General features: G+C 37.9%; 1 protein-coding gene across 1 annotated transcript in view; it reads right to left on the bottom strand.

The window, feature by feature from the left end:
* Positions 1 to 617: 617 nt before the first annotated feature.
* The window catches only part of COL3A1 (collagen type III alpha 1 chain), a 39,270-nt gene continuing 27,264 nt past the window's right edge, over positions 618 to 12,623 (bottom strand). The window contains exons 33-51 of the mRNA XM_045868371.3: positions 12,342 to 12,395; positions 12,203 to 12,256; positions 11,432 to 11,485; positions 10,709 to 10,816; positions 10,201 to 10,254; positions 9,851 to 9,904; positions 9,502 to 9,663; positions 9,277 to 9,384; positions 8,142 to 8,249; positions 7,418 to 7,471; positions 7,222 to 7,329; positions 6,719 to 6,772; positions 6,243 to 6,350; positions 5,892 to 5,945; positions 5,690 to 5,797; positions 4,542 to 4,839; positions 3,303 to 3,490; positions 2,655 to 2,897; positions 618 to 1,712 (exon numbers count right to left, since the gene is read on the bottom strand). Coding sequence (XP_045724327.1) covers positions 1,566 to 1,712; positions 2,655 to 2,897; positions 3,303 to 3,490; positions 4,542 to 4,839; positions 5,690 to 5,797; positions 5,892 to 5,945; positions 6,243 to 6,350; positions 6,719 to 6,772; positions 7,222 to 7,329; positions 7,418 to 7,471; positions 8,142 to 8,249; positions 9,277 to 9,384; positions 9,502 to 9,663; positions 9,851 to 9,904; positions 10,201 to 10,254; positions 10,709 to 10,816; positions 11,432 to 11,485; positions 12,203 to 12,256; positions 12,342 to 12,395 — 2,118 coding nt within the window. The 3' untranslated portion in view covers positions 618 to 1,565. The remainder of the gene's footprint in view (positions 1,713 to 2,654; positions 2,898 to 3,302; positions 3,491 to 4,541; positions 4,840 to 5,689; positions 5,798 to 5,891; positions 5,946 to 6,242; positions 6,351 to 6,718; positions 6,773 to 7,221; positions 7,330 to 7,417; positions 7,472 to 8,141; positions 8,250 to 9,276; positions 9,385 to 9,501; positions 9,664 to 9,850; positions 9,905 to 10,200; positions 10,255 to 10,708; positions 10,817 to 11,431; positions 11,486 to 12,202; positions 12,257 to 12,341; positions 12,396 to 12,623) is intronic.

Below are 12,623 nucleotides of genomic sequence, written 5' to 3'. Positions count from 1 at the left end.
GAGGGCAATGAGACAGTGTGTAGCAACGGTAGAAAAGCGTCGACTTGAATTATTCTTAATTGTTTTGCCAGACCCTCCTTACTTCCAATAAATTACTGGCATCTTCCTCCCTGATTCCTTCCCTTTTGGGGACAACTGAATTTACTATGTTTTTTTTTTTTTTAAGATTTTTTATTTATTTATCTGAGAGAGAGAATGGGAGACAGAGAGCATGAGAGGGGGGAGGATCAGAAGGAGAAGCAGACTCCCTGCCGAGCAGGGAGCCCGATGCGGGACTCGATCCTGGGACTCCAGGATCATGACCTGAGCCGAAGGCAGTTGCTTAACCAACTGAGCCACCCAGGCGCCCCTGAATTTACTATGTTATTATTTCCAGGGATTGACTCAAAGAGCAAGCCCTCAGTTTTCACTGAATATGATCTAAAAATCCTCAAGATTCCCCATTGAGCATTATCTCTCTTCTGAATGAACATAGCTTATTATCTCATATTCTTGAGGTCATTGCATTATTAAGCTAGAGAGTTAGAATTCAATATGTTTTTTTCAAGAAGATCACCAGAGTTCTAGAGTGTACACATACATTTCTTGTATTTATTAAAAGTGACAGAAACCAGGAATGTTTTATTATGATATTTTATTATGGGTGTCTGTAGGAAAAAAAAAAAAGATCAACAACCACATACAAGCTCACAAAGTTAAATTTCAACACATTCTCTGTGTTACTGTGACAAAAGAAGCCCCATTATTTGTTTTTTGTTGTTGTTGACTTTTACAGGATCAAGGGAGAGAGTTCCCCGAAGTGACACACCAATAAATTTTTTTGATAGGAGACATGTACAGATGGTGTGCATTTATGTTTTGAATATAAGGCAACAATTCTGACCTAGAGTTTTTAAAGTGAAAATACATTAGCACCATAACATATGTCTTTAAAGCCTTCCCAAATATCGGTAATCTTGATAATTTCAGCAGTGACAAGAAAAGAGAAAAGCACCTTTAAAAGCAGTTGATATCCAAGATTAAAATAATTGTAGATTTTAAAATGTTTATTCAAATTCTTGTACTATACTTTTTACCAATATTTTAGGAAATTATTGTTCAATTATATAAATTTTTTCATCTTCCGGGACTTCTAGAATTCATCTGTATTTCTGACCAGGTTGAGGTAGTTGAAACAGGGAGGTCTTTTCTAATTTCATGTTGACTATTTCAGAAAGAAAGATTATCTTTTAATGGTAAGCCTAGTCATTGCTCTGCAAATGGGATAGGATTCAAAGAATATAACACAGTGTTATTGTAAGAGTGTTGAAGTTTATTTATTATAGCACCATTGAGACATTTTGAAATTGGAATTGGTAAAAAAAATAGAACAAAAAGCATTTGAACTGTATTTGGTGTAACAGCAAAAAAAAAAATCCTTTTTTGCCAAATTATACTTTTTCCAAAACTTTTGGAAATAAATAACTGGAATTGAGTTGGTCACTTGTACTGGTTGACAAGGTTAGAATGAGAGGAACACATATGGAGTGTGAAATTTTTTGCTGGGGTTTCAGATAGAGTTTGATTTATAAAAAGCAAACAGGGCCAATGTCCACACCAAATTCTTGATCAGGACCACCAATATCATAGGGTGCAATATCTACAATAGGTAGTCTCACGGCCTTGCGTGTTCGATATTCGAAGACTGTTTTGCCCCATTCCCCAGTGTGTTTCTGTAAAAAAGAGGAAAAAAATGTGAGCTATCATGACATTACAATTACTTAGACACTTCCTCTGACTGACCAAGTTTAAAAACATAGTGTGCCCTAAGGGTGTTGCCAACCTGCCACACTATCTTCCATGCATATGAGACCGCCTCCATTTTAAAGTTATAATCATCCCAGATAATAAACCATATTGGGCTTTTTTAGAGATTGAGAGAGAAAGCATGTGCACATGAGGGGGCAGGGGTCGTGTGAGAGGGAGAGAGAATCTCAAGCAGGCTCTACCCCAGTGCGGAGCCCCACATGGGGCTTGATCTCACAACCCTGAGATCATGACCTAAGCAGAAATCAAAAGTTGGACGCTTAACCGATTGAGCCACCCAGGCACCCTAATAAACCATACTGTTAACCAAAAGCATTATGGAGCTTTAAGGTACATTCAGTAGAGATTGCCAATAGCCAGCCCATTTTCAGGAGGTCTGGTTTCTGTCTGGTCACTGCTACCAGGTATATGGTTGGTTTACTAAAAAGTGAGAAAGTCTCTCATGATGGAATTTGCTAGTATTAGAAGTGAATTCTCCCTTTGCTTATAAATGATAATAACAAAGAAAAGATTTAAAGCTAACCTTTAAAGAGAAAGCAGAGATTTTAGATTGAGTCCATATGATAGCTATTATGGAGAATGTATAGTAACCACCCAGAAGTTTATATTATGAATTTAAATTTCTACTGATTTCATTTCAACTTGTTTCGCCTGGAGGTTGGGAAGATATATATTTTTGTGTGTGGTATTTAATATTCCCTGCAATGAACCAGTAAATCCTACATAACTCACACCAAATGTTAACTTTTGTTCATTCTCATTATTTTTTTTTCTTTTCAAAATAGCATGATTAAACTAGAAATGCTAAGATCATTATGGTCCATGCCTTTAAAAATGTTATTACTTACAGTGCAACCATCCTCCAGGACTGTGTATGTGAATTTGCTATTTCCTTCAGCCTTGAATTCACCTTCATTTGAGCCCATCAGCCTCAAGGCTTTCTTTACATGCCCACTGGCATGATCCATGTATGCAATGCTATTCTTGCAGTGATACGTGATGTTCTGGGAGGCCCGGCTGGAGAGAAGTCGGAGGAAGGCCAGCTGGACATCGAGGACATCTTCAGGAAGTTCAGGATTGCCATAGCTAAACTGTGATGGGGAAAAACACAGGTGATCAAACATCTTTGTTGCAACCATATGTCCTAAGGATTCATGTAGTATAGTATGGTCATTATAACGCAGGTTATCCATATATTTTATGTATGAATATTTTATATGTGAATATGTTCTTATTGCGTGTGTAACATATAATGCTAGAGTAAAAAAGGTGTTAAGAATTGAAAGAAAGGTGGTTGCATACAACAAATAATTCAATCTAACTTAGCTTTGGGAGAGAAGGTATAAAAGTTATAAAGATAGTCACCTGAATATATAAAGCCATTTGGGTTCTCCTATTTATTAACTAATTCAGCATTGTGATGAAAAACTGGGAGGAATCAAAAAAGTTAGGTAAGTAGGAATGACTTCGTTAAAAAACGGTATATCCATTATTACCTGAAAACCACCATCCATAGATTCTCCAAACCAAACATGTTTCTTCTCAGCACTAGAATCTGTCCACCAGTTCTTACGTGGAACAGTCCAAGGACTGGCATTTATGCACGTTTCCCCAGTTTCCATATTGCAGAATACTTTAATAGCATCCAACTTGCAACCTTGGTTAGGATCAACCCAATATTCTCCTGAATAGTCACAAAAGAGAATAATGGGAATTGGTTACAAAATCCAGTAGTGAAGTTGCGGCCAGAATGATTTTGTTTGTTTACAAACATAAAGCATTCATAATGTTGTTTGTTAATTTACTTGTATTTTATAGTACAATATAATACAGAAACTTTTTATTGAAATTGTGGAGATTAAAAAGTGTTAGGTATAATAATTAGAAAGCATGAAGTAAAATATAGCTTCTTGATTTGGAACAATGATGATATACTTAGCCAAGACATTTTGATTGGTGTATTGTATTGATTGAAATCTCTCCCTCTTTTTAAGACGATTATCTGTTTAATGTGGCTTTGCTAAATAATGTAAGCTTTCTGTCTAATCTAGATTTATGCCAGCAAGTTTAACCCAAAGTCCCTGTGACTGATGTTGTTCTCTTTCTTAAGTAATTTTCAGAAATGACTCCTAACAAAGGCAATGTTCCATGTCAAGGTATCTGAAAGCCTGAAATAATTTTTGCCTTTCAGAAAGAATTAACCCAATATATGTAAAATCTTACAGTATTACGGTATTTGATTTAATTTTATGTAAGTCTGGGATGTTTCATTTAACTGTTTCTTAATATGAAAAAGCTAATAATTAGATTTATCGCAAAAATTAATCTCATTAAATAAAGATTGCAAAAGTTAGGTTGCAAATTATGTCTGTATCAAGTTATATAAATTTTGTCCTGAAAACACAGTGATCTATGTTGCTTTATCACCCAAACAACTTTAGACTGATATGCAGAAACATCCCAAACTATGACTTATATCAAACTTTCTACAAGACTATCTTGAAGTTTTCCTACATTTGGAATATTTGGATCATGTATGTTCCATCTTAAGGATACCTGCAGTGTGTACTTTCTGAAAGTATCCAGCAGTTTCAATCCAACCAACATTCTTTAAGTACTATTTCTGCTATAAAATATTTTCTATTCACAGTGAAACTTTTCTCTTCCCCCAGTTCTCATCTAAGCAGCTTTCTCTGTAATCTTGTTGCCATGAGCCTGAAAGACTCCCCACATACCGCTCTTGAGTTCAGGATGGCAAAATTTCAGGTCTCGGCAGTTCCGAGCAGGGTGTTTACGGGACCCATCAGGACTAAGGAGGCTTTCCAGTTGTCCGTTGACCGATTTGAGTGAAGTCATAATCTCCTCGGTGTTGATTTTGAAATCCATCGGTTCATCTCCATAATATGGGGCAAAACCACCAGCTTTTTCAGCCCCTCCGATAGAACCCATGGCAGCAGCCCCACCACCACAGCACGGACCAGGAGCACCAGGAGGTCCAGGAGGGCCCGGTTGTCCTGGGTGGCCTGGGGAGCCCTAGGATGGGTAAGAACAGGCATCATGGAGGTGTACTTGCTCTTTGCTGAAAGAATATGTTGCTGGGTCAATACAATGCATTAGAAACAACCAATATGTCAACATAATTACTTTAAGAAAGGTTTACTTGAGTTGTTTTGTGATCAAATGATAACCAATGATAATAAATTTGTTGCCATGAAATTTATTGTGTTCCCCTGGGTACAAATCAGTGGAGTGAGAGCACAAATTTTACTCAATCATGTTTCCTTCTGAATAAATTATGTAAACACTTCTAACTCTGACATGCCAGAGGGAATCTGATCAGGAAACCTAGACTCTGATCCCAGATTTGTCATTAATTTTGTGTCTTTGGGCTGATTACTATTTGTGTTCAATTATCAAATTTGTAACTCATGGGGATAATGGTTTTTATTCCGTTTATGCCAAAGATGTGGGATAGGAAGGTATTGGGAATGATGGTATTGGTAGCAAAACAGGAATCATGGAAGCTGTTTGAGAAGATGTGCCACGTGCTTGCCATTCATTACGATGGTCATAATTGTGCGATCTCCAGCGTGAGATCAATGCCTGCAGAGTTCATTTGGTTAATTGGGCTTTTGTCTTTATTCTGATAATGACTGCTCTCTGATCAAACAGTAAAAAAGGTTTTTTTTTTCTCTCTCTCTTGTTGTTATAGTGTGATGGTGAAAGGGTAGAGAATCTCTAAAAGTCATTGTTGATTTTCTAAGTTAAGTTGGGTGCTTCTATTGTACTGAACTCACTATCTAGCTTCCAAATCTTACAAAGCGTTTCTGAAACCTGAAGACTGTAGCAAATTAAACCCGGATATTTGTGAGTGCAGTCTTACCTCAGACCCTCTTTCACCTCTGTTCCCTCGAGGCCCTGGCGGTCCAATGGGACCCGGATGTCCGCTCGTGCCATCTTTGCCTGGGGGCCCACTGGGTCCAACAGGTCCCTAAAAAATGATTATGATATCACAATGCTAGGATATCTTCCTGCTAGAATATCTGAAAAATATGGATCTTCCAGTATCTTTCTATGCCACTTACTCGCGGGCCTGCAGGTCCTGGGCTACCAACGGCACCTTGGTGACCAGCAGGACCCTGAGAGGAAAAGAAGGGTAAATATGAAGGAAGACTTCTCAAAGATTTGGGAAACTGTACATTCAAGATCAAATCAAGAAACATGGGGGTCATGATGGAATATGATTGCCTTTTTTTTAATCTCCCCATTGCCTCATGCCAACTACTATTTCAACCAAGCCCTCGAATCCATGTCTCATCTCTTTTAACATAAACTTTTAAAGATGAGCACTTTTCTACTTTTGGTCTCCCAGAGTTGCCTAGCTCATCACTTAACATGCACCGAAGGGGGTTTTCTAACAAAGCGGATGCACTTACTGGAGAACCTGGGGCACCTGGATTACCAGGGAATCCTCGATGTCCTTTGATGCCACTAGAACCACGTTCACCTGTTTCACCTTTGTCACCACGTGGACCTTGGGGACCCTTTACAGACACATTTCAAATTAAGGTCATAAACACACATACATATTGGTAAAACAAAATAAAATTGATAGCAATTAAATCCAGTCCATGACATTCTATTAGCTAGAAATCCCACGGACACTGCATACATGCAACACTGAAGATTGTTCTTGTAGTTTTGATTTTGGACTGATAATTGCACGAAACCCCAGTAGTTGCTACAAAGGTCCTTGGCCCCAAGGAATTTTAGATCCTGAATTGCCTTCTGTATCATCAAAAGAAAGTTAAAATTCTGTTCCATAGTTGTGTATGTTGTCATCCCCTTTTCCTGAACATGCCAGAAAGTAGAACATTTCTTAGACTCTAGAATGAGTTAAAAAACAACTCACAGGAGGACCTCGGGAACCAGCAGGACCTGGAGCACCAGAAGGGCCAGCGGGGCCCTGAAATAAAAACAGACACACAGGGAATTGTTTATTTATTGATAAAGCTTTGTTTTATTTAGAAGTTAACTTCACTGTGATGGACTAATAGTATGCACATGATTATTAAAAGTTAGTGCCATTTTCTCCTTCAAAGTGCTTTCTCTGTTTATATCTTTACCAAGGGGTCTAAACAGGAAAGCTGAGAGAGTCTTGCTAATTCAGCCTTGCATTTACCCAGTGAATATACACTCAGACTGATTAATGCTGCTTTGAATTTAGTAATGAATTCTTCATTAACTACTGCCAGAAACTTAGCAGATACCTTTTTTACCCCAGTTGCCTAAGGAAAGAGTAGCATAAAAACGAAAAGAAATGATAGTAGATCATTTGGTTCTCAGATCTGACATCGTATCTTCCACCTACTAATCCCTTTACTGAGGAAAATAGGTAAGCAAAGAAAAACTCACAGTTTCTCCTCTGTCACCACTCTTTCCAGCTGGACCAACGGGACCAGGGGGGCCTGGATGACCAGGAGCACCGGGGGCACCAGGGGAACCATTTTCTCCACGATCACCCTGAGAACAAATTCACAGATCCAACATAAATATGATCAGCAGTTATTACTTTAAGTACACAAACCCACTGCATCTATGTTCATTATACCTTGCCACCGGGAGCTCCATCTCGGCCTGGAAGACCATCCGATCCTGGGTTTCCCTGATTAAAAAAACAAGGAGAAAAGAAATCAAACTCTTTCGAACCATTCAAATACAAGCTAAGCCATGTATTCTCAATGGTAGCAATAGCATCCTAAAGAGGATAAAAATTGGTTCTTAGGACTAAAAAAATCTTAGATATTACAACAGCTGTGGCCCTTCAAAGGGTCATACGTAAATAGATAAGCAGTATACCTATGGCACTAAAATTTCACAGGTGAGAGAGGGAGAAGTGATTAGGAAAGAAAAATATCTAAAAAAATCCTTTGGAAAGAGATAACAAATAAAAGCTTAAGAAACAGTAATTTAAGCTGATAATAGAAATCTACAATTTAAGAAAAGACTTAATCACAAATAACATGCAGTACATTTTCATGCAGGAGGAATGCTATAAATTGGGGCATTCCCCATCCCCAACTTGTGTCTTTATTTAGCTAGCATTCATATTCTTCTCCATTAATGATCATTCATTGGGTAAATATTAATGAACATGAACATTTAAGATTATTCTAAATTGTAATAGAAGGGATATCTTATTAAAAAAAGAAGGAGAACTTTGGCATGTGACAATATTTACACTCTTAGACATTAAGGCACAATTTGACCCTTGCTTAAATACATTACCAAACACTACCAGGACAATTGGATATTTCCTAAGAACTAGTACTTACGTCTCTTCCAGGTTCACCAGCTGTACCAGCCAGACCAGGAAGACCCTGGGGTCCAGGAGGACCACGTTCTCCATTGTGACCAGCAGCTCCTGGTTTCCCACTTTCACCCTGTGTATAAAGAAATAAAAGACATATTATTTTAACTTATTTTACCTTTTTTTAACTTTAAAATTTTTTTAAACTATTTTTTAACTTATTTTATCTTAGCAATCAATATGTTATGAGATGTTCTTATTTTTCAAGGAAAAACTTTGTTTTATTAAAAATTCTATTGAATTTGTTCCTAAAACTATCCCTATCCTTGAGGAAGAGCAAGTTTCTTGTATTTTCCAACTTTCCCAGTGACTCTGGATACCAAAAAGCTAAGTAATGACAATGATTATATTATTTAGAATACATTCTAATATGAGATATATAAATAAGACATGGCCATTGTGAGAAAAAAATAATGATTAACCATCATGAAATTATAGGTTTGTGGCGACCATCAGAATTAGTTTATATTGGACATCTGGCTCTATCTAAAAAATATACATTTACCAGATATGTTCATATAAATTGAATATGCTTAAATGTTATATCTTCATTTCATTACAATATTATATGACATTTTGTTTAAAGAGGTGCTCAAAGTGTCAAAATGTGAGCCCTAATAATACAGAATTTTATTACCCCTTTTGGTAAATGGATATTTAAGACAAATAAGTATAAGATGCTAGGATGTTACAGTAATATTAGGGAAAGAAAATTAGAAGTGTGAAACAAATTGAGTTGATGGAAAACTGGTATTAATTAAAGGCTTTCACAGGTCTATAAACTGACTATTTCCCTCTTCGAAACTGACAGTCAACAAAGTAAAGAATGCTCACACATCTCCTAACAGAGGTACTTAAGGTGGCAAGATATTTTCTGTGTTATCAATTTCTTAGTGTTTATGTTCAAGGCTGCCCTATGATGTGCATTGTTTTTGTGTTCGGCAGCCTTTTGATAATATGCATGCTTCCTGAAAATCTGAACATATCAAGAATTTGCATCTTTTACAGGAAAATTTGTTCATGACACGCTTGCTATGGTTAAGTGATCTCCGAAGGCTATCAGAGGAAACCAGAGTCCAGGGCAAGATGGCCACACTCACCTTGACACCCTGTGGGCCTGGGCTTCCCCTAGGACCCGGGATGCCCGGTGGTCCCGCGAGACCCCTGGCTCCGGTAATCCCGGCACTTCCCAGTGGGCCTGGAAGTCCCTGTTGAACAAATAAGAAAGCCTTAGTTCTTCTCTCTGTGATTAGGTTTTCCTCTGTGGAATTCATAATTCAAAATAAAAGAGTATTGTCAACCCATAGGGCACCATAGCCACTCACCGGGGGGCCCTGGGAGCCAGGGGATCCCTTCTCGCCAGGTTGGCCAGCATCACCTTTAGGTCCAGACACTCCAGGGTTGCCGGGAGCACCATTATTACCAGGTGGACCAGTGGCCCCGTCCTTGCCTGGAGCACCGCTGGGGCCCGGGGGGCCTGGGTTACCCTACAAAGACATTTTTTGAAATTGGAGTGTTTTATACTGAAAAGTGAATATTTCTTCCCTCTTTTACCTGCATTTTAGATGGGATTTAATCACAGAGAAAAGTAGCAATGGGTAAGTTTCTCCTCCTATGCATATATGAATGTTCTTTATGGAATAAAGAAAAAATATTTTTAGAAAAAATACTTACATTATTACCAGGAGGACCAGGAAGACCACGAGCACCAGGAAAGCCAGCAGAACCCTGGGAAATGATAATATATTTTTGAATTTCAAAAGTGAAGCAGAATGAATAATAAACTACTAAAAACAAATATAAAGGATAAAAAATGTGATCTGCATTCTACCCTGGGATCATTTATGGTTTGTTTGTTTTTTTTTCCTTTTAGAATTTACATATAACATATAATTAAGGGATTATAGTTTTTATACTCTCTTTCAGGATCTAGTGATTTCAAGGCAGTTTTTATACAGATTGGTATTAATTACTGCTTTTGAATCACAGTTTAGAGAATACTAGTTAAGAGAGTGAATACTTACAGGACCACCAGGACTGCCGCGTTCACCTTTGACGCCCTGGGGACCAGGGGGACCCTATATGGAATGGAGGTAGAAATGGTTCATCAGAATTCCACCACACTCAAAATTTGAAAGAAGCATTCAGCCTTTGAAAAACAGGAATTCTACTTATTGTGATAATCATTTTGCAACATATACATATTTCGAATCGTTAGGTCGTACACCTTAAACTTGTACAACGTTATATGTCAATTGTATCTTAATAAAACTGGGGGAGAAAAACTACAACAGACCTACAAATGAACAAACAAACAAAAATCAACAAAACAGTAACTCTGGGTAGGAAGTGGTTAGAACAACTTGATTGGGGTCATATCTAGACTATTAGAGCCAAGCTTCAAAGTCAGAACTGTACTCCTAGGAAGATGATACTCTTGTCACCTTGACAGCCTCTCTCAGTATGAAGTCTTGGACTATGGATACACCAAAGTGCTTTCCATTTGAAAACTGAATGAAAGAGAATACTCACAGCAGGCCCAGCACCCCCAGGGGGTCCTGCGATGCCAGGGGGCCCTCCTTCACCTTTCTCACCAGGAGCACCTCTTTCTCCTTTAGCACCAGGCTCACCATTCTGTCCCTACATTCAGAAATGACAACGACCTGTGAGCTGACGTCCTTCCCAATACAGTTGGCCTATCAGACTCTTTCTTCAGAAAATAGAATTCTTCAGGTGGCAAGATGTTGAAATAAAATTGGAAAAGGAGGTTCTCTGAAGACAGGCCAAACCAAAGTGAATCAAAATGCTTTCATGATAAAAGAAAACTATCAAGAAAATGTTAAAATGGATGTTATTTGTCCTAAGGGAGAAAGCCTCTCCAAGGATTTTTCTTTGAAAATGAGCACCAGTAAATTCACTGGAGAAAGATAAAGCCTAGAGCAACTTTTAATTAGTATCATCTTACAATGGAATAACTTTTTAAATTTCCAGAGTGTTTTAAAATCTAGGGTATCATGTGAGTCTCATTAATGAAGCATAAAGGCAAGTCAAGTGTTTTTATCTCCATCTTTTAAAGAGTAAGAGTGAAGTAAAAAACAAAACACAAAACACAACAAAACAAAAAAACAGAAAAAAAAGGGAGGGGTGGGTAAAGTCACCCTATAGGGAATGAGCAGCTGAGGCTTGACTAGAATCCGAATTCAAACGTCTGTTTTTCAGCAAGAGAGTGCTTCTGGGCTGTGTATTCATACTTACAGGAGCACCAGGGAAGCCAGCAGGTCCTGGAGGCCCGTGTTCGCCTCTCTCACCCTGAAGTGAAAAACATTCTCATTGGTCACGGTTGGTCACGGTGAAGACACCTTCCCACAGGGACAATGATATATCATCCTCTACATCATCTTATCTTTCTTTTGGCAGGAAGTATGCAAAGCTAACCAACACGGTGAAACTTGTGAAGACTTTTCCACTTCTCAACAAAATCAGGAGCGGACAACACCAGAACCTTTGGTTCTTTCTGCCTCTGATTGTGATATTATTTACAAGAAAAATAATCTAAGAATTTTGAAGTGTTTAACACATGCAATCATATGACTTCTAAAAAATGTAAGCATTTAAAAATATACTAAAAGGGTTAATTGAGAAATCAATCAATTAATTAAGTAGGACCATTTATTATGTATCTGTCCTGAGTTGCAAACCCTGAAGGTAGAAAATTTTAGATCTAGAAGGTGCCTCAGGCAAAGATCCTGCAGGTTTAAGAAATATTATTTATAAATGTATATTATTTGTGCCTTTTAAAAATATTTTCCAGAATTATTTAGGGGAGAAGGCGTGATTTAAAAGGGTCTTTTGTGAATTTTAGATTTAAGAACTTTGACCTTCCTTTGCATGTCATAGGATTCCTGAAAATGGCATCCTGCCATTGAGACTTGGGGCCTGGGGGGCAGAATTGCTAAACAAGGAAGCAGGGATAGCCGCTGCCCAGGTGGGGTTAAAAAGCACACTGAAGATGACTTTAACACTTACAGGGCCACCACGAGGACCAGCTATACCCGGAAGTCCAGGGGCACCACCTTCACCCTGAAAAAAGAGGAAAAAAATATTGCCCTGCATCCAAAAAACTAGGGATATTTTCTTGTTGTTTCTAAGTAGTATTAAGTGTTACCTTATCTCCAGGCTGACCAGCTGGGCCAGGGGGACCAATGGGACCAGTAGGACCCTAAAGAAAATAGAAATGCATTTTTAATTTTAGAGATAAAAAGCATCCTCTTTCCTATTAATCAAATAGAGTATATAAACATAGCATTGATTATCTTGGAGTTTAGTGACTCATTATGACTTTAGTTTGTAACCTTTATCATACTTTTGAGGGTTTTTTCTTTTTCTTTTTTTTTTTTTTGAGGGTTTTTTCTATGCTCACAACACTGTTGAACCATCAGGTAACAAT

The sequence above is a fragment of the Mirounga angustirostris genome, unplaced genomic scaffold (genome assembly GCF_029215605.1).
Source record: "Mirounga angustirostris isolate CCGP_5_RB_7025 unplaced genomic scaffold, mMirAng1.0.hap1 SCAF_3, whole genome shotgun sequence".
In the NCBI taxonomy this organism is placed as follows: Eukaryota; Metazoa; Chordata; class Mammalia; order Carnivora; family Phocidae; genus Mirounga; species Mirounga angustirostris.
Note: the sequence above shows the minus strand (reverse complement) of the source record. Positions and strands in the feature narration are given on the sequence as shown.